We start from the raw sequence: 21,004 nt of genomic DNA on the forward strand, positions 1-21,004 counted from the left end.
TTTTTCTACTTAAAGATGTTACAAGAGAAAAAAATTCTCATTTTAGCATGATTGTAAATGAAGTTAAAAGGGTAAGAGCACAAATTTAAAACATAACAAAGTAGAAACTTTAGCATTTAAAAAGTTTCCTTTTGTTCATAAAATTCAACTTGAAGAAATGGTTGTAACCCTATGTTATTCAATTCTCAGAGTTGTTATATTTTTATTTTTTTTATTTTTATAGTTTTAAGTAGACTACAAGGTATTGAACTCACAACCCTGAGATCAAGACCTGAACTGAGATCAAGAGTCAGACACTGAACCGACTGAGCCACCCAGGTGCCCCCAGAGTTGTTATACTTTAAATAAAAAGCTACAATGATAATAAAAACAAAACCCAAATATCGACTTTAAACCATCAAGCCCAGTTTATCATCACTCCTAACCCCAATCTGTTAGCTGTCCACACAGTTATGGGTTTCCTTGCTTAGCTATACAATTTATGGATATTGTAGAGTTCAAAGAGTTTAAAATCACATATCCTGATGGCTAGGAGCTTTCTGAGCTCAAGTCCGTGAAAGGGGACAGAATTATCAAGACTATGGCGGGGCCAGAAGTGGGACATGATGTCAGCCTGTGAATGGCCCTCAAGGGCTCAGCGAGGCCAGTGAGCTATTTGCTGATGGGGTCAGAAATTCCAAACCAGTTAGAGAGAAAAACGAGGAATAGGCTGTCTGAATTTGCCAGGATAGCTCATTTCTCCTGAATGTTCTCTTTAGCCTGAGTGCCTGGGACCTGCCAACAATGATCTCTATTTAATTTGAGGTTCTAAGGGAGAACAACTTAGCAGACAAGTGTGAAACTTCCAAGCTTGTGAGTCACAGTGGGAAATCAGATGCACCAAGGATTCTGTGTGCTTAAGGTGTTTGGTTAAAGCAGAGGTTCTTGGGGAACCACTTGGGTGGCTCAGTCAGTTAAGCATCTGCCTTCAGCTCAGGTCAGGATCCCAGGGGCCTGGGTTGGAGCCCTGTGTTGGGCTCCCTGCCCTGCGGAGAGTCTGCTTCTCCCTTTCTCTCTACCTCTGCTTCTCCCTCTGCCTCTCCCCTCTGCTTGTGCTTGAGCTCTCTCTCTCTCTCTCTCAAATAAATAAATAAATAAAATCTAAAAAAAAAAAAAAAGCAGAGGTTCTTAACTAAATTAATGACCTTCAATGTTCCCATCAGTAGAATAGGATGGTGGAACACCTTTTGGGCACCCAAGTCCATTCTGACACTAGGAAGTCTATGTCAGAAGGTCAAAACAAAGGCACCACTGGAGGGACATGAGCCGCCTCTTGGCTCTGGCCATCATGTGAAAGGCAAGATGAGACAGCAGCCTGGCCTGTCTATTCTGAGGACACTGACCACCCAACAGCCGTGTCTCCATTCTGGACTCAGGCAGCCCCTCATGCCTGTTTGGGTCTCAACTGTTTCCCCTCAACTCACTTTCCTGTTTCTATGCCATCATCTTCTAACTACTTCTACCTTCATGGTAGAGTTTTTAAAAATATTTTTTAAACATTATTTATTTATTTATTTGAGAGATTGAGAGAGTGGGGAGGAGCAGAGGAAAAGGAACACACAGGCTCCCCGCTCAGCACGGAGCCCAACGTGGGGCCTGAGATCACGACCTGAGCTGAAACCCAGAGTCAGACGCTTAAATGACTGAGCCACCCAGGCGCCCGGAATTTAAAAAAAAACAAATAAATAAGCAAGCACACATGCACAAAACAAGATGAACTGGCACACAAGAACAAAATTATTAGTTTGATCCAACTATAACAACAATTGACAAGGGTTCTAAAAATAACATTTTGTCAGTGTGTGATGCTTAGGACTTTATCTTAATCAAACTCGGCAGGAATGAAACATCCTTTGCTGAAAAGAATTTCCTAAAATAAACATAATCTCGAAGCTCTAATTCTGCCAACTCCACTCTTCAGATAGATGGCATGAAATAATTTCAAAAGATATAATTTTGAGACACTTCACTGAAATTTTATTTTTAATCTTTTGTGTCAAGTGACAAATTTTAAAGTAAAAATGGGCTCAACAAGCTTAGGGTAGATAGAAATTAGCAAAACTGTTACTTTTTTTTTTTTTTTACAGTCTTTCATATGCCTTTGGTTTAAGGTCAGTCTGAAAATTGCATTTATGTCCAATACAAAACGTTTCTTAGTTCCACAGTTACCCAACTAAACAGGAAAGAAAGGAAACTTTATTTTATTTTATTTTAAAGATTTTATTTATTTATTTGACAGAGAGAGAGACAGAGCAGGAACACAAGCAGAGGGAGTGGGTGAGGGAGAAGCAGGCTTCCCGCGGAGCAAGGAGCCCGATGCGGGGCTCGATACCAGGACCCTGGGACCATGACCTGAGCCGAAGGCAGACGCTTAATGACTGAGCCACCCAGGCACCCCAAGAAAGGAAACTTTAAAGTAAATGAAAGAGCCACAACAACCAAGAGCTTATAGAATTCACATAAAAAGCTCCTATGAAATGATTTTTCATTCATAGCACAAAATATTTTCTTACAGCTAAAAAAATTATATGATGTAACATCAATTTCAAAGACTGCAGAAATAATTTTGAATTAGTATTTTAAGGTCAGATGTATGTTTAATGAAGCGATTCTTTTACTTAATATCACTACTCTGTGTTTTAAGTCCCTGAATACTGATAGATTTTCAAAACAGTAACTTGGGAGCTTTTATTCAATAGTTAACAATTTATTGAGAGAATATTATTGAGAGAATACCTTGTCTTCTCTAGTTTTGCTTAGGGTGGCTATTTTTCAAGAACTAATGGAGAAATAAAAGACCAGAAGATTTCTCCAACATAGGTCACTGATATTTGTACCAAAAGAAAAGACCAACCATGGTGACTCTTCAAGTTGGTTTATTGATTTAGGGTCCAATTTTTATCCTATTAAAGAATAGGACTTAAGTTCCTTTATCTCATGCATATGGCTTCTGAAACTTGTAATTCAGATTTGGTCCTTAAAGGAAAAATGCACGAAGGAGGTGGAGATATTGCTAGCTCTAAATTTTTGATGACTAAACTACTTCTTTACGCAAAATAGGTACTGTTTGAGACTTTTGTTGGGGACAGTTTTGTAATAGAGAGGTACGTACCTTGACAGATAAAGTATTGGCTACTATCCCATCCACGATGCCTTCGGTGAACGGATCAAAATGCTTGTCAGGTCTCCTCATGAACTCTGGCTTTAATCTGTAGCCACTTTTCCCATTGTATTCGTACATCCCCATATTTATTTGCATAGCCAGGTCTGAATATTAAAGACACAACCCTTATTGTGACAATACTGGTGTTTAGAGCAACAAAGTAAGATTGTATTACAGTCCATTTTTACTCCCCTATTTAAAAAGAAATAAATATTATTATTATTCATTGAATAAATATTTATTTAATAAATATTTATTCATTGTAGAAATTTAGGAAACACAGACAAGAAAAAAAAGTTGAGCTGTAATCTCCAAATCTAGAGATAAACCACTGCCAACTCGTTGGTGTATATTCTGTTTTTCTCCTTCAAATATGTTTTGAACATGTAGTATATCCATTTCACTAAATATTTATCTGCTTTAATTTTAACAGCTGTGCAAATTCTTCATTACCTATAATGGTTTGATGAATACCATTGTCATGAAATCTTTGAAGCCATCGTTAATGGCATTATTAGGAGTGACATTTCTAGGTCAAAAGATGTGTTCCAGGAAAAAGATGTGTACTTTTTGATAAGTCTTGCCAAAATGCCCTTCAGAAACCTCATGCCACTTTAAACCTCTCATCCATGCTTCTGAGCCTTCCCCACACCTCACCAACCTTGAACGCTAGAATTCTTTTTTTAATTTATAGGAGAAAAGGATTTCCTTTTTTAAATTTGCATTTCTTTTGTTACTTACCACCTGCATCTAATTACACATTGACTCCTTTCTAATGGACAAAACTTACTGCCAAAGTTTTCCTAAGGCTTAGTCAGCATATGAAATGGATGTTCACACTAATTGCAATTGGTAAGGTTTTTTTAAAAAAAATTTAAGTCATTGGGAATCTGGGAAGCTGTTCTAGGTTGTTCTAGATTCTGAATCATGACTCATCTCTGCTTAGGTGGATAATAGCGAAGTGACCATAGATTTATTTCAGTTCCAAGTAACCAATCATTTTTAGAGCAGGGAAAATAAGTGAAATTTTATCTGTCAATTTATTAAGCTATGGTAACTATGATACCACAATTGGACAAAGTACTAAAATAAGAAAATGACTAACTTATCAGATTTGAAAAAATGGACACCAAAAGCCTAAAAAATTACAATAGCAAATCTTTTGTTCTAAAAAATAACACACAACAAGGAAGTAGAGTTTGTTCCAGGAAAAAAAGGACAATTACATATTAGGAGATCTATTTACTCACAAAAGAAGAAATGAATATATGCTTATCCCAACAGATTTCAAATAGACATTTAATGACATGAACATAAATTCCTAAAGCACTGTTAGTCAATTAGGACAGGTGCATACAGTAGTCCCCACTTCTCCATGGGAGATGTGTTCCAAGACCCCCAGTGGATGTCTGAAACAACAGATAGTACCAAACTCTACATATACCATGTTTTTTTTCCTATACACACATAGCTATGATAAAGTTTAACTTATAAATTAGGCATGATAAGAGATTGACAACAACTAATAATCAAATAGAACAATTATAACAATATACTGTAATAAAGGTTTTGTGAATGTGGTCTCTCTCTCTGCACTCATCCTTTTCGTGATGATGTGAGGTGATGAAATGCCTACGGGATGAAATGAAGTGAAGTAAATGACATAGGCATTGTGACGTAGCATTCGGCTACTTTTGACCTTCTGACAATAAGTCAGAAGGAAGAACATCTGCTTCTAGACCCCCGTTGACCATGGGTAACTGAAACCACAGAAAGTGAAGCCACAGATGAGAAGGGCTATTGTACTCCTTTACTGTGTGGAAGGGTATCTGTCTCAGTCACAGCCAACATCTACTCAGTGAAATTCCCCTTAGTCTCAGGATGAAGAGAAAGCTGCCCACCCTTAATACTATTATTTAATATTGTTCTAGAATGGTCAGTCCAAAGCACTAGGAAGGGAAAAAGCATAGATGTGATTAAATTGTTGTGTGTGTCTACCTGAAAAACCCAATAGAAGCTACTGGCAAAATGGGCTATTATGAGAGCTTGGAGGATGACTATGAAACATTTGTTCATAAAATAAATATACAAATATCAATATCCAGGAACAATTTGCTAAAAATATAATGTTTAAAAAAAAAAAGGTTTTCATCTAAAGAAACTAGACCACAGATGAAAATGTGTGATTTTGCTGCAGGATATTATGTAAGAACTTTTAAGGTAAAGGGAAAAACATTCTTTCTGTGATAAGAAAACTAAAAATTAAAAGGTGTTGGTTTTCTTCAAATTTCCTCAAATTATAAATTTAATGTGATTTTAAACAAAATAATTTTTCCAGTGGGGAGAGGGAAACACAATATAACAATTAAACTAATGTAAATTTAATGTGATTTTATTGAAAATCCCATTTCTTTCTCAGGGGCGGGGACGGAAATAATAATAAGTAAATTAAATTCATTTGGAATAGGAGTCCCACTGGCAGTAGCAAGAAATGACTAAAAACTAATAGCCATGAAGGAGAATTTCCACTTCCAGGTATTAGACCATATTATTAAACATTATAATAATAACTGAGCTATTGGCTCCAGGAAGGCAGACAAATTTATTAATAGAGGAGAATATAACTGGAAGAAAATGGACCCAAATTAACCACACCAAAAAAGGCTACATCTATTAAGCTGTAATTTCAGTTTAGTGTAAAAAGGATTTATCTCTTCCTGAGATTATGTATCACAATTAAATTTGGGTGGTTGAAAGGGTCAAATTCAGATAAAAAAGAAACCATGAGAGAAACAGAAGTAATTATGGATCTAATCCTGGGATGGAGAGCCTGTAATAATAAAAATAAACCAAGACTCCATAAAATAAAACATTAATCAGCCCAATCTCATCTGTTTCACAAAATATGACAATATGCCCATTATATAAAAAGTGCTGTTATAAGTGGACAGGAAAATTGACAATAGTCTTAAATATGCACTTCATAAAAGCAGAAATATAAAAATCAAAATCCATATTTAAAATGTTCAACCTCAATAATAATCAAAGAAATAAAATTAAAGCAACAGTGAGATAATATTTTGTCTGGAATATTATTATTACTATTATTTAATGGTAATACTTAACCAAGATCTCAAACGAGAGGGAATACTTCACACCATACATTGCTGATGGAGGAGAAATCCAGTGTAACATTTTTCTTTTTTGACTTGCTAAAGGTACAGATTTTTTCAAATCATTTAATTTTTTTCATCATGATAAGTGTCCTCTTAATTCCCATCAACCTATTTCACCCATCCCCCCACACGTCTCCCCTCTGGTGACATCAGTTTGCTCTCTATGATTAAGAGTCTGTTTCTTGGTTTGTCTCTCTCTCTCTCTCTTTTTTCTTTGCTCATTGGTTTTGTTTCTTAAATTCCACATATGAGTGAGATCATATGGCATTTGTCTTTCTCTGACTGATTTATTTCACTTAGCATTATACTCTCTAGCTCCATTCATGTAGTTGCAAATGGCAGGATTTCATTCTTTGTATGGTTGAATAATATTCCATTGTGTATATATATATATATATATATATATCACATCTTCTTTATCTTTTCATCTGTTGATGGATACTCGGGCTGCTTCCATAATTTGGCTACTGTAAATAATGCTGCAATAAACAGAGGGCTGCATGTATCCCTTTGAATTAGTGTTTTTGTATTTTTCAGGTAAATAACCAACATTTTTGTTGGACAATTTGGCATACTGCATGAAGGTTTTTAAAATGTTCACATCTTTTAACAGAGTAATTCTATTTTAGGAACTCTTCCAACATTAGGACATAGACTTGACAATTTATATTCAAGATGTTCTCCGAGCATTATAGTAGAAAAAAAATTCCCTAATGTCCAATGATAGGAAATGGGTTTGAGTGAATTGTGAAATGTGCTTAATATACAGTTATTAAAATTCATGTTTCTGTATAGCACTTAAATGTATATAAATATATACATATATATACTTTTTTTTAAATTTTATTGTTAATCACCATACATCATTAGTTTTGGATGTAGTGTTCCATGATTCATTGTTTGTGCATAACACCCAGTGCTCCATGCAGTACGTACCCTCTTTAATACCCATCACCAGGCTAACCCATCCCCCCACCCCCCCTCCCCTCTAGAACCCTCAGTTTGTTTCTCAGAGTCCATCGTCTCTCATGGTTTGTCTCCTCCTTCGATTTCCCCCCCTTCATTTTTCCCTTCCTACTATCTTCTTTTTTTTTAATACATTTTTAAACAAGGAATTAAATTTAAAAGCCTGTATATACATAGCCAAAAAACCTTACAGATTACAGAGCCAAAAAGATAACTGTGTTGACTTTCTGAATGGTAGTGTTCCTGGCAGTTTTATTTTTTTCTTTATATTTTTCTGAATTTTCCAAATTTTCTACAATATATACATATTAATTTTTTAATTTTTTTAAAAGATTTTATTTATTTATTTGAGAGGGAGAGAGAGAGTGAGCAAGAATGCAAGAGCAGGGGGAAGGAGAAGAAGACTCCCCGCTGAGCAGGGAGCCCTACACAGGGTTTGATCCCAGGACCCTGAGACCATGACCTGACCTGAAGGCAGACGCTTAACCAGCTGAGCCACCCAGGTGCCCCTCTACATATTGCTTTAAATAGCATAAAAATTTTTCTTTGAAAATAATGGAAAACCACTAGAAACAAAGACTTGTTCATAAACTATTAAAGACAGTTTCTCTGTTTTCAAAGGTTACCTTTTTTCTGTACGAAATTCACTGAAATTTGCTTCTCTTTTCGTCTGGAAATGTGGCTTTATAACAGAACGGAAATGAACTTTAACTGTGTTACTTACCCACAGTTTGAAAATTAAGTGCAACCATTTGGCAACCCGCATTCCAGAAGAGCTGAGGCATGTAGTTAGATGAATCCACACGGGTTCCTTTTGGATATATTCTGCTAAGCTGCATTTTGTTATATCTGGACCATCATGTTAAGTAGTGAATACAATTATAAAAATAATTAACCAATACTATTAACTGAGAGGCCACCTTCTTCCTTTTCCATTGGAAAATGAACTAGCTGTTGATGATCTCATTGGGCTAGTCGATGAAAAAGGTCAAAAACTTCCCGAACACACGGAATAAATGGACTTTTATAATAGAAATGTACTATCACCTTTGCAGAGCCTTGTGGGTAAAAACTAATGGGGTAGCGAAAATGACCGAGTCAAAGTCAGTGTGATTTTGCGGAGATTATTAAGGACAGGCTTCACGATGAAGGACACATGAGGAAGCTCAAGCGTTTCTAAGCATGTGAGAGCGTGATATTGTCTTTGGCAGAAAGTTAATGTGAACTGCATGGCTATTTTTGAAATGCTCTCTGCTCATTTTTTAACCTTCTCTGAGAATGCTGTTTGCCAAGACTGTGGTACACTTCATGATGGATAACAAGGTAAATAGAGCATAGAAGGTGCTGACCTTGTTTTGTATTTGAGTTCCTCCTGCCATCAGTTTTCGATCCTGAGAACCATTAGCTCTCAACTACTACGTAGTGATTAAACAATGCTATGTCTTTAAAAGCTGGCCGACTCTTCCTATTACCAAATTTGGCAGAGGTTAGCTAAAGTTGTGAGCTTGGGCAGGGGAACAAGTTATCTCACACTGTGAGTTGGTTTCCCTCCTTAATAGATTGAACAATCCCTACATTCTAGGTCTATTGTGAGGGTTCAGAAAGATAAGACAGCGAATGGAAGGTCTACCCAAGAGGCAACACTTAAGAGTGTGACTTCGTGTGTGGAGTTTTACATTTGTTCCCTCTCCTGTTGTGGATGAGTTCTAAGGGTGACTTTATTTTTATTCTGGGACTTGCTTCATGAAATTGGGCTGCTTGTGGCATTTACTATTTATTACTTTCATGAAAAAAATTTAAAGACTTGTTTCATTTTTGATCTATGGATAAAAATTGTAAGGTTTTGTTGTCAGGACTATCAACAAAGCCATTATTGGTAATATGTATTTATATTTTTCTTTTTTAAGGATTTTTATTTTTTTGTAATCTCTACACCCGATGTGGGGCTGGAACTCATGACCCCGAGATCAAGGGTCACATGCTCCTCTGACTGAGCCAGCCAGGCGTCCTAAAATTTATATTCTTATCATCATCCCAACTATCTTCTGATTGGACACCTATTACATGTAAGGATGTGACATGCCAAGAAAGTTTATATTTACATATATAATATTCTGTCTTACATATAGCCTATCTTACATATGTATACATATGTATACACACACTTGACTCATGTTGTCCCTAACCCAAAAGGTTAGCCATAAAGCTGATATCACGGTTTCTGTTTTACAGATGAGGAAATTCAGAAAGATTAAGCAAATTGCCACATGAGAAAGGGCTTGATGGTGTGAAAATCACCTTGATTTTTAGCTTCTTTTCCTGAGAGACCAGTGCGAGGCCACCCCCCTCAGCCTCGCCTATGAAACCTGAAACTGTTTCTCACACCCACGTGACAGTGGGAAGCCATTTCATGCATCTTTCTCCTTATTCAAGACAAAAATCAAACAAATGGTATGTGGCTTCAATTGGGTCACTTCAGCGGTCAATCGTCAAATCAAGGATACTCTACAAATTCCACTGGAGACTTCGTCAGTTGCTCGAGGCCTTTGGTTTCCACGAAGGAAGACATTTCAAAACTTTTGTTTCTTTCTGAGTTCATGACAAGAAAAATGGGCGAGAAGTAAAATGTAACGGTATAAATTATAACATGTAAGAAGTAGGCGCGTGTTCAGTGAAGTTAGGGCAATGAATCCCCATCGCAACTTTATAAATGTATTTCTTTCAGTGAACCATTTACGTGTACCCAAAGTTGAATCTTCTAAGAAGCTGTCTCTCCTAATTCTTACCACCTGAGTCAGCTATGCTTATGGCCCTGTATTAGGATGGGGAAATGAATTTTAAGATGTGGTAAATGAAAGCTGTTTTGTTAAAAAGGAAAGGAGCCCTGGGGGAATCTTTTGTTCTAAATCCATTCAGACTGGTGTCTCTGCCTCTCTCTTTGATTCTCGCATTGTCATTCCCTCAGTTTGTACGCGCCCCTTCGGTTCAGATAACTAATGTGACATTAAGATCAGGGTATTTCAAAGCAGAAGAATCCTTGGAAATTTTCCAGCCTGATGGCCTCATTTTCAGATTAGATAAGAGAGGCCTGAGAGATGAATGTGCTAGAGGTCTCAGGAGAATACAGGAGCAACATTTTTAAAGTGGAATCCAAACTTCCCATTAGAATGGAAGAAACAAAACAAAGTTATCTTAGTCTGTAAAGACTAAGAGTCCAACAGCTTCTCTGTCTTCCTCCCAGGTAAAAACCAAAGTGTCACACACAGTACTGAGGCAAGTGTGGTTAGAAAGCTCTCAGGGTTTGTTTGTTTTTTTTTAAATTTATGTTTTTTTTTTGTTTTGTTTTAAGATTTTATTTATTTGAGAGAGAGAGAAAGTGTGCGGGCAAATGGGGGGAGGAGCAGAGGGAGAGACTCTCAAGCAGACTCTGGGCTGAGTGTAGAGCTGGATTTGGGGCTCGATCCCAGGACCCTGAGATCATGACCTGAGCTGAAACCAAGAGTCTGATGCTCAACTGAATGAGCCAGCAAGGCACCTCGACAGTTCTCAGTTTTTATTTATGTATTAAAAAAATTTTTTTAAAGATTTTATTTCTTTCTTTCAGAGAGAGAACGAGCAGGAGAGAGAGAGAGCACAAACAGGGGGAGGAGAAGAGGGAGAGGGAGAAGCAAGACGCCCCGCTGAGAGGCAGCCTGACGTGGGGCTCCATCCCACGACCCCGGGGTCATGACCTGAGCCGAAGGGAGACACTTGGCCCCTACTGAGACACCCAGGTGCCCCCAGCTCTCAGTTTTTAAACAGAGTTATTACCTTTGAGTCATTTCCCCCTCTTTGATGCCCACTTTCCATAATTAAAGCCTCATTTTTCTTCCTAAGTCATTCCTAGACTCTTTTATCCATCTCCTTACCTTTCCCCAATTTAATCAACTCTATAGGAAACCCTTACTTCTCTTCTTTTGGTCCATCAGAAACCTCTTTTCATCTGACTAGTTATTTAAGCAAGACTGCCAATTAAAATTCAGTCCATTTAGTAGGTGCTTTGGTAATGTATGTTGAGTGAAACACAAGGAGAAAAGTACTTGTTTGTCAATCTTGGGCCCCTGCTGTTCTTACCAGGTTCTGAAGGATTATCAATGCATCAGTTCCTTCTCAACTTGGCTACTTGTCTAGGAACTTTTGACTCATGAATTAGGAAAACTCATTTGACAGCCAATGAAAGTTATAGAAATATAAAAATAGGACGTTTCAAACTGAACAACTTGCAGTAAGATGCATCAGTACTTATAAAAATAAAAAAAGTTGAAATATTTATATATAAACTGTATTGAAAGTTAAATTCCTCATTGTAGAGATCTAGATACTATATACTACAAAGTTAAGGCTCTTTGGACAAAATTATACACTTATACGTAAGCGTATTACGTAGCTTAGATTTTGATGTATTTATAAAACTATGCTTTGTCAGAGCCTGCTATGTTTAAAAATTCAGCCTTTAAGAGCACACTCATAAAAGCAGCTAAAATGTCCCAAGGATTCTCTTCACCCAATAGCATCTTACATGTCATCAAAAAAAGGGCAATTTCATAAAAGGGCTCTTTTCTTTAGGTGGGGGAAAGATGCTATTTTTTTCTTTGCCTCCAGTATTGGATGTGTGTAGTTGGATGAAGGGAGAACAAAAAATGCTGTGAAGTTAATGTTATCAAACAGGCTGGACAAACAGAACGTGGGTGAACTGACTGATTGTGTTCTATTTCTAGTCATTAGGGCTAACCACTTCTCTGGCCGCTCCCCTGCTGGGGGATGGGTAAATAGTTTATTTCAATACTGTCCCTTATCTAATGGAAGGAGCGCATTATGTTGTTGAACAAAAACAATTGTGGAACTCTCAGTTAGCTGTGTTCTCGTATCTTTCAGATAACCATGGGTGGCTTGCAGCCCTACTAAGAATTCTGGGGAAACATCGTGGAACACCTTCTCACATGGTTATGATCGTCCGCCCAGGCATATAGTCAAGACTTTCCAGAGGAGTTCTGTTAAGGGTAATATTCTTTGTTCTAACTACCTTGTATTGAAAGGATACTCATTCTAGGCTACATTAGGGCTTCTTCTCCAGGGAAAACTTACTTTTTGAAATTTCAAATGACTCAAACTTGACCGGCTGAATATAGTTCACCAGGTTAGACATCTCTTCGGTGGCCATGGCCTCGCTCCCCGCAGTCCCCTGGAAGCAGAATTAAAAATAACATTCCCAGAGTCAGCATTACCTTCCCAAGGGTTATTTTCCCCAGGGCAAAGATGCAGGGACCCACGAGAGAGAACATCATCCCTCCTCTTCCAAAAATTATTGCCAATAGAAAGTTCATCACAGGAGAAAATTCGCTCATAAGGTAGGCAAGTGTGGGGTGGTAGGAGGGAGGTTTAGGGACAGGTCCCAGTGTGCCCCCCCCAAGGGCATTGGCCCCCGGAATAAGAATCTCCATTTTACTAAGGTGAGTCAATGCACATTACAATCTGAGAAGCCCTGAGCCCTATTTCACCTGCCATAGCATAAATTCCTTAGCTGATGTCTAAGGTTAATACATCAAGAAATCAGGAATTCACTGTACAATATGAAAATTAGTATGTAGGTGACTGCCAGTGAACCAAAAAAAAAAGTTTTTTAAAAAAAGTTGCCTTGTGGAAATAGGTTGGGGTGGGTGAACAGCTATTGCTTTTCTTTACAAACATTCATCTCTCCCTGCCTTCTTGGTTCCTGGGTGCCTAGTAGGCAAGCAGTACAGTTCAGGGTAGGGGTCAGTAGCTCAGGTTCTGGAGCCAGATGGCCTAATTTCAAATCCCAAACTCACCACTTAGAAGCTGTGCAATCTTGGGCAAGTTACTTAACTGCTCTGTGCCTCAGTTTTCTTACCCATTAAATTAGAATAAAACCAGTCGCGATAGCATCTAGAGTTTTGGGGATTATTAAATGAGTTAGTTGATGTGAAAGAGCTCAGAAAAGTACCTGGCACATAGTAAAACCTCATGTTACTTTAGCTATGATTAGCTATTACATATCACTTTAATCAAGTTTTTATGCAGTATTGACATGGACAGACCTCTGTAGACTGATCTAATATTTTCTCCCATTCTCAGAAGACAGAAGGCATGGAGACATGATTTTTTTTTTTAAATTCCTGTAGCAATATTTAAGTTAAATGTTAATTGGGAAATATTCATTTGCAAATGGACCATCCAATTAGTAAGACAATTTTAAATGATCAAGAATCAGTGATAAAAGTTATGTGCAATTGAAGTAATTATCAGGCAGAACTACTTTACCAGGCATATTTAGTTTTCCTCCTGGACATTGACTTGAAATTTAGTGGAGGAACATAGTTAATCAAAACTTTAGACTACATGAAAGGAAGTAAGTACCAGAGCAAGAACATCATGTAAGAATAGTTTATCATTCATTATTTATCCCTGAGACAGATGCTTTCCAATATATTTGAAAGCAGATTCGGTATAAACTTTTGGACCAAGACTCTTGCTACAACAAAGTTTTAAAAATTCCAATTGACCTATCCCAGATTCACTGAGCTGGTGAGGTTCTTTGGGATGTTCGAGCTTACATCAATAAGGATCTCTAGTGGTTCCAAAATTACAATAAAGGAATGGATGTCACATTTCTGAACATTTCTCCCAAATCCCATGTCTTCTCTGGATTTGGGGCCATTTGACAATCCATTCAATTGCCTCAAAAATTGAAGCAGGTCGTTGGATGTCACGAATTGAATTTTTGAATTCACCCTCCAGATACCCCATTCGATGGAAGGCAGTCTCAGCAGCATTGTTCATTATAGAGAGCTTTGCTCAATGCCATGCTAACTCCTTTAGAGACCCCAGCATGCGTTTTTTAAAATAATTTTTTATTGTTATGTTAATCACCATACATTACACCATTAGTTTTTGATGTAGTGTTCCATGATTCATTGTTTGTGCCTAACACCCTGTGCTCCATGCAGAACGTGCCCTCTTTAATACCCATCACCAGGCTAACCCATCCCCCCACCCCTCTCCCCTCTAGAACCTTCAGTTTGTTTTTCAGAGTCCATCGTCTCTCATGGTTCGTCTCCCCCTCCGACTTAACTCCCCTTCATTCTTTCCCTCCTGCTATCTTCTTCTTTTTTTTTCTTAACATATATTGCATTATTTGTTTCAGAAGTACAGATCCGTGATTCATCAGTCTTGTACAATTCACAGTGCTCACCATAGCACATACCCTCCCCAATGTCTATCACCCAGGAGACCCCAGCATGCATTTTCATTTTCCAACAGGATAGCTGAAAGTTTTAAAGTGAACTATGACTCTTTTGACCACTAGATGGCAGAAGGGGACCACAAACTGTATCCAGATGGAGCCTTCTGGGTGGGCAAATTAGGGGAAGTGCCTCTGTGACCCGAAGTCAGTCCCTAGATACCTACCTCATCCATTGAAGATTTTTTACAGTCATCATCATCATCGTCGTCATCACTCTCGGTATCAGCTTCCCCTGTCGGATTTTAATAAAAGATCATGAGGTAACAGGTTTGAAGGTTCGAAGCACAGGCTAACAGGCGCATTGCCAAAAATTTCCTTGGATGTTGGCCTTTCATGGTTTTAAAATTATTCTTTTGGATATTTAAATTTTATTAATTATATAGAGAATCATCCTGAGATTTTGAATATGGATTTTTTTTTTCCTCCAAGTTTCGTTTGCGAATACATTTGAAATGCCCACCTTCTATGGAAAATGCTTAACATTTTTATCTGTATGTTTAAAAAAAATATGGCATCATCTACAGTCAGCTTTCTATGGTACACACATCCTATATTGATGTGTACCTTGTCTTTCAGGATCTGTATGACCCTAAAAGGGATAAACTACCCTGTTCCCACTTTTCTCTCTTTTTCTGAGCCCTGACTCTTCATGCGATGTTTGGTCAGTGCTCAGTGACTTTGGGGCCACTTTTCCGAGGCCATAGGGGACCTCACAGTGAAGGCCAAGGACAAGAGCTAGGACAGAAAGGGTGGGGCTGTGGCAGCATACCTAACTACACAAAGACTGTAAGCTAACTATTGTATCCTATGACTTGCCCGCAGGCTTCTCTAATGGATGCATTGTCCTCTAAGCAATGCACGTCTCTTAGAAAATGGCTACGTCCCGTTTTAAAGAGCAGGATAAAATGCATGAACCCTTAACACAATGATGCATGGAAATCTACTTCAGTCAAACATAATTCAGCCTCATCGTTAGCCAATACACAGTCATTTCAATGGATTCTTTTTCCTCTCTGAAGATTTTGTGGTTGATTCTGCTAGTTTAAATATTCATACCAGCATGAGGTATTAAATTCTGCCACAGCTCTGGGCCTCAGTCAGACCCAGTGATTCAGTTATGTAAAAAGACTTTCAAGTAAAATACTACAGAAAGCATTATTTGATTTGACTACTATCTTGCGGCATTCACACGGGGCAATAATAGGACGAGCCCAGTAGATGGCAATATTGGCTCAACAATGAGGCAACTTGCACGTGCAGGGCCCTCCCCCCTCAAACCTTCTGAAAGTTAGCTGCCCCTTTAATCTATATAAGTGACACAGTGTCCACAGCATGTCTTCAAAGAAGCTTATACATATTTTCATTTGGCTGACGAAGTTCAATCAATTACTCAATGACAGCAGTGGGCGAAGTATTCATGAAATATCTTTAGAGGGAAAAGATTTCTGGGACCAACAAATCATTATTTATGGCTTGTTTATTAAAAGAAAGCACATACAGCCACTTTATGATGCTGATATTGTGTTAGTTAATAAGATGAATCCATTATATTTTGGTTAGAAAACATATTTATATAGAGACATGTTCTTTTAGGAAGTTGGCACTCAAGTTTTTTAAATAATCAAATGTGTTGCTCCAAGTTCTTTTAACCAGTTTTTGCTTTTTAATTAGGGGATTCTTTTTATAGAGCAATTTAAAAGTTTCTTTGGCAAAACCATTTACACAATGCTTTACAGGACATAACAATACACCAATCATTTCAAATAACTCTATCAGGTCATTCTTTGGTGTATGGGGGGAAAGAAAGAACTTGTCTTCCATGACTTTATGAGCAGACCCTGGTTTTTCCCTTATAAGTCTTTGGCGGGGTCTTGGAAGCATCTTAGGATCCTAAAACCTTGCACCATAAAAAAAATAAATAAAACTACTTTATTCTAGTTCTTTAAGACAAGTGTACTTGACAAAGGGCTGAATCCTGGAAAAGTCACCTGGCCAACAGGGACCATGATAAATAAATTAGTTTTGAAATAAGAACCATTGCATATTTTTCAAGTTACTTGAGTTCCCATTACCGGAGACCATCTACAAACCAAATGGTAAATTAGCAGTGCTCATTTTTCAAGAACCTACCTACCTATTTAAATGTCCCAAATTTTCCATTCTAAGAAAGATTGCACAACAGACCATGGGGCTGGCTTAGGAAATCTACCGAATTACTACCGGATTGCGCTTTTTCTTTGTATTAAGCAATAATGTTCACCGCCTGTAAAAATCGTTATTTGTGTTATGCATCCAGTTAATAAGAGGAACAGAACTGATAGGGAGAATGGCACACAGGAAAACAAGTTTCTCCATGCAAAGGAAGACCTGCTTTCCTCCCTGGATTCAAGAGTTTCAAGAATTATGCTAGGTAGCCTCATAACAATATTTCCTCCAAACCTTCAAAAGAACATTCATACTGAGAACACAACTGTTTTTGAGAAGAGATTCAGAATTGCGTAATAGTGTTTGAAATACACATTCAAAAACTATCCCCCCACAAAACCTTTCAAAGAATTGTATAATATCTGCTGATAAGGATTTTTATCTAACCCTTAAAAGATATTGGCCATTGAGATGGAAAAATTAAAAAAAAAAGATAAATCAGTGTCTTGGTCCACCCCCCATTGCCCTAGAGTTTATATTTTAATTTAAAAAATTATTCTGAAGTCTTTTAATTGACATATGATAGGTATATAGAGAAGTATACATACTTGTACATGTATAGAGTGTTGAATTTTCACTGACTACGCAGACCTTAATAACTGTTACTGAGATCAAGAAACAAAATAAAACCAGTGTCCAGAGGCCTCCTCGGATCCCCTTCCAGCCACTTCTTCAAGGGTCACCATTTCCTGACTTCTAACTGCATAGGCTCATTCTGCCTGTTTTTGTACTTTATATGAATGGAATCAATATGGCGGATACTTTTTTGTATTTGATTTCTTTTACTCAACATTATGTTTCTAAGATGTAGCCCTATTCTTGTGTGCAAAGATAGATTGGTATTGTTGCATATTATTCCACAGTGTGAATACACTACAACCTCTTTATCTGTTGATGACATTTGGTTGGTTTCCAGTTTTTAGCTGTTGTGAGTAGCGTTGTGTTAAGCAATTCCTTACATCTGTCTTGATGACTCGTCTATACACATTTCTGTCTGGTATAAGCCTAGAAGGGGACTCCCTGGGGCAGAGGGTGTGCCTATGTTCAGTTTTTGTAAATACTGCCAGTTTTCCAAAGTGATTGTTCCAGTGTCAGTTAAACTTCTCGTTGAAGAACTTCCTAGATTCAAGCTTCAAGCTTCCTCCCCTTATTCACCTTCCAATCAGGAGAGCTTCCTAATGCCCTTTTCAGATTGCCAAGATTCTGATTAAAGCTAGAACAGAAATCAGACTAAATGACAAGCAATTCAAAGGAAATGGGGTGACCACTTGGAATCCTTTTCTCATCAACCACAAAAATCTATTTCAACTTAAATCTAAAAGGAAAATTAATGATATTAAGCATCACCTAGGAGCTTTGACAGATAATTCAAGTAACTTTACCTTTTTACATTTTAAAAGAGATCTATAAAATATGGGTAAGTGGAATTGCCCAGAACTCTTCAGCATATCATCAATGAGAATATATCCGGTGATCATCTGGTGCCCAGACCTGAGTGAATGTTAAGGGATCACTGTCCTTGAGAAGCTTAAAATCACAGGGTCAGTTTGAAGATGATTTGGCCAATGTGCTAGACAGCATGGCTCTCCCAAATGACCACGTCCTGGGAATATGTCCTGTGCCCTGTGAATATACAGTGAGAGGGTCTTTGCAGATAGATTAAGGAACTGGAGATGGGGGAGATTATCTTGGATTATCCAAAAGAGTCCAGTGTAATGGTGTGAGTTCCTAAAAGCAAAGGACCTTTCTTGGCTGTGGTCAGAGGGCGGTACAATGCCAGAAGTGAGATGGGGCATCGTTGGCTTGACACTGGAGGAAGGAGCCATAAATCAACAAATGTGGGTGGCCTCTGGAAGCTGGAACCAGCAAGGAATAGGATTCCCTAGGGCCTCCAGAAAGGAAAGCCGCCCTGCTGACACCTAGAGTTTAGCCTCGGGAGACCCACGTGGGCCTCCCTACCTACAGAACTGGAGATAATACATATGCATAGTTTTAACAAAGCCACTCAGTTGGTAGCAGAAATAGAAAAACCAGCCCGGTTTTAAAGCGTGTCCAAATAGAAATGTTCAATGTCCTTCTATGTTAAGTCAGCACTTCTGAAACCCATGTGGAACAGGGAACAAGCGTCCCTAACCCCTTACCAGCTCCTGGAGATGAGGACTCGAACACGCTGGAGGAGTCGCTGTACGTGTTGGAAGCTTGTTCTGAGAGCTTCTTTTTGCCACTTCCTTCCGATGACTTGTGCGATTTCTTCTTATTTTTCACCAAAATTTTGTGCATTAAGTCCATGGGGCTTGGAAGAGGAACTCCAGATTCCAGCTAATGGAAAAGAAAAGCGCCTTCTGTAAAAATATCACACCGTTAGGGGCGCCCTGGCCGGCTCTAGTCGGCAGAGGGTGCGATTCAGGATCTCGGGGTGGTGAGTTCGAGCCCCACGTTGTGGGTAGAGATAACTTACAAATAAAATCTTAAAAAAAAAAAATAGTGCCCCCTTCTTTCAGCCTCCCTCCCCAAAGTGCCAGGATGGTGTTGGACACCGAGAGCTTCTAGATTATTCATTACTACCTTCAGTAGAGCCCAGTAAACTGTTCTAAGTGTGTCTTGCTGCTTTGCAGTTCTTTCTTTTTTCATATGAAAGGCATATTTTAATTACCGAACTCTTTTTTTCATAACGAAATCCCCATGAATAAGACCACTGGAATGTACTGGGGGACTTGCTAATCCAAAGGTTCAGGAGTTTGCTGTGGACCGTAAATCCAACCATTTTGGTTTAGGACAGATAGGAAGGCCCTGCCTTGGATTTTCAAAGGAGGGAGGCCAGTTAGTGTGGCATCTGTCAGGAAGCGTTGGTAAAGATGAGCAGGAGCTTCCAGGCAAGCATACAGAATCAATCTTTCAGATGCAGTTTAAAAGGAGCAGACTCCCTCTCCCCCCTCCCGCCATCCAGAACTCGGGAGCTAAGCTGCACATGTCCTTGGCATCAGCAGGACTGGACTGGTGGCTTCACATTTCCTTGCAGCTCCGAGATTCCAGCCACCCTTATTTGCAAGGCTTATTTCTTGTGTTTCAAGCTTGCATGGCTAATGAGAAAAATCAATTTCCCATGAGAGGGTTGTTAGATATTTTATCAGAGAGCATGTGTGCAAGTCCCAAGATGGGTTATTTTTAGAAAGTTCAGTGAACTCTCCTACACTGGTCCTTTATTCTTTGCTTGCAAGGAGTCGGGGGATTGGTATGAAGCCATGTACGAATGTGCGGAGACTAGGAAAAAGGGTTCAAGAGGGGAGAGGCTACTTTGAGATATTCCAATTGCTTTCCTTCCCAAAGCAGGGATGCTATCAGGGCAATAGGAAGCCTGAGTTCCCTGAACAGGCACATGCAAGGACGTGAGGAGTGGACGCAAGGCCAGAAGGGGGTGTCATGGTGCCACCTGCCACGTCCCATTTTGCTGAACCATATCTCTCAAAGGGTGTGATGAGGTTCCTGGTTGGTGATCAGAGCCCCGTCTGCCCAGAATGTCTCCACGGCTGACTGTGATCGGGGGGGGGGGGGGGGGTGGAATTCTGTAGTCCCGACAGTCACATCTGTCAGAGGGGGAAGGAGATGGAGGGTACAGGAGGAGATGGAGGGTACAGGAGGAGAACAGAGGCATGTCTTTCACCCTCAGCAGGGCACACTGATGGTTTCCTCCTGGTCAGACTTCATTACCAACCGAACGAATCTTACTGAGGAACACGGAAAAGATGTAAGGAAGTCCCCCGCACCCCCACCCAACCCCAGGGGCATTCCTTCAGGGATAAACCTTGAAACTGCTTACTGGGTATTTTTCCAGTGGTTCCATGAGAAGAGCGTCTCCAAAGATCAGTCGGCAATACTCCGCCATCTTGGCTTGCTGCTTTGGGCTAAGGGGAATGAGAGAAAGAAAGCAAACAAGGAGGCTTATTTAAAGAGTTTGGACAGGATTACTTCTCGTTATTAATTACAGAAAGAGGAGATTCCCTCTCTTACCCTTCAGGATTAGTATTTATCATTCTAACCCCCTTGTTTATTATCCTGACTTCTGTGAATTTGAATACCACATGGCAGGTAGACAGTGAAAGCTATTCCTAAAGGCTGGCCTCCGTAGACACAGACGGAGAGTATAGCAGGTCATTT

The 21,004-nt window shown here is 38.8% G+C and overlaps 1 protein-coding gene across 2 annotated transcripts in view; it reads right to left on the reverse strand.

Moving 5' to 3' along the window:
* The window catches only part of PLCB1 (phospholipase C beta 1), a 696,279-nt gene that overhangs the window by 126,564 nt on the left and 548,711 nt on the right, over nt 1-21,004 (reverse strand). For both annotated transcript variants that reach the window (XM_028112967.2, XM_088026705.1), the window contains exons 13-19: nt 20,667-20,751; nt 18,991-19,168; nt 14,809-14,876; nt 12,469-12,565; nt 9,849-9,933; nt 8,069-8,193; nt 3,152-3,306 (exon numbers count right to left, since the gene is read on the reverse strand). In XM_028112967.2, coding sequence (XP_027968768.2) covers nt 3,152-3,306; nt 8,069-8,193; nt 9,849-9,933; nt 12,469-12,565; nt 14,809-14,876; nt 18,991-19,168; nt 20,667-20,751 — 793 coding nt within the window. The remainder of the gene's footprint in view (nt 1-3,151; nt 3,307-8,068; nt 8,194-9,848; nt 9,934-12,468; nt 12,566-14,808; nt 14,877-18,990; nt 19,169-20,666; nt 20,752-21,004) is intronic.

The sequence above is a fragment of the Eumetopias jubatus genome, unplaced genomic scaffold (genome assembly GCF_037043125.1).
Source record: "Eumetopias jubatus isolate StellerSeaLion01/CBP00866 unplaced genomic scaffold, mEumJub1_p1.0 scaffold_9, whole genome shotgun sequence".
Taxonomy (NCBI): Eukaryota; Metazoa; Chordata; class Mammalia; order Carnivora; family Otariidae; genus Eumetopias; species Eumetopias jubatus.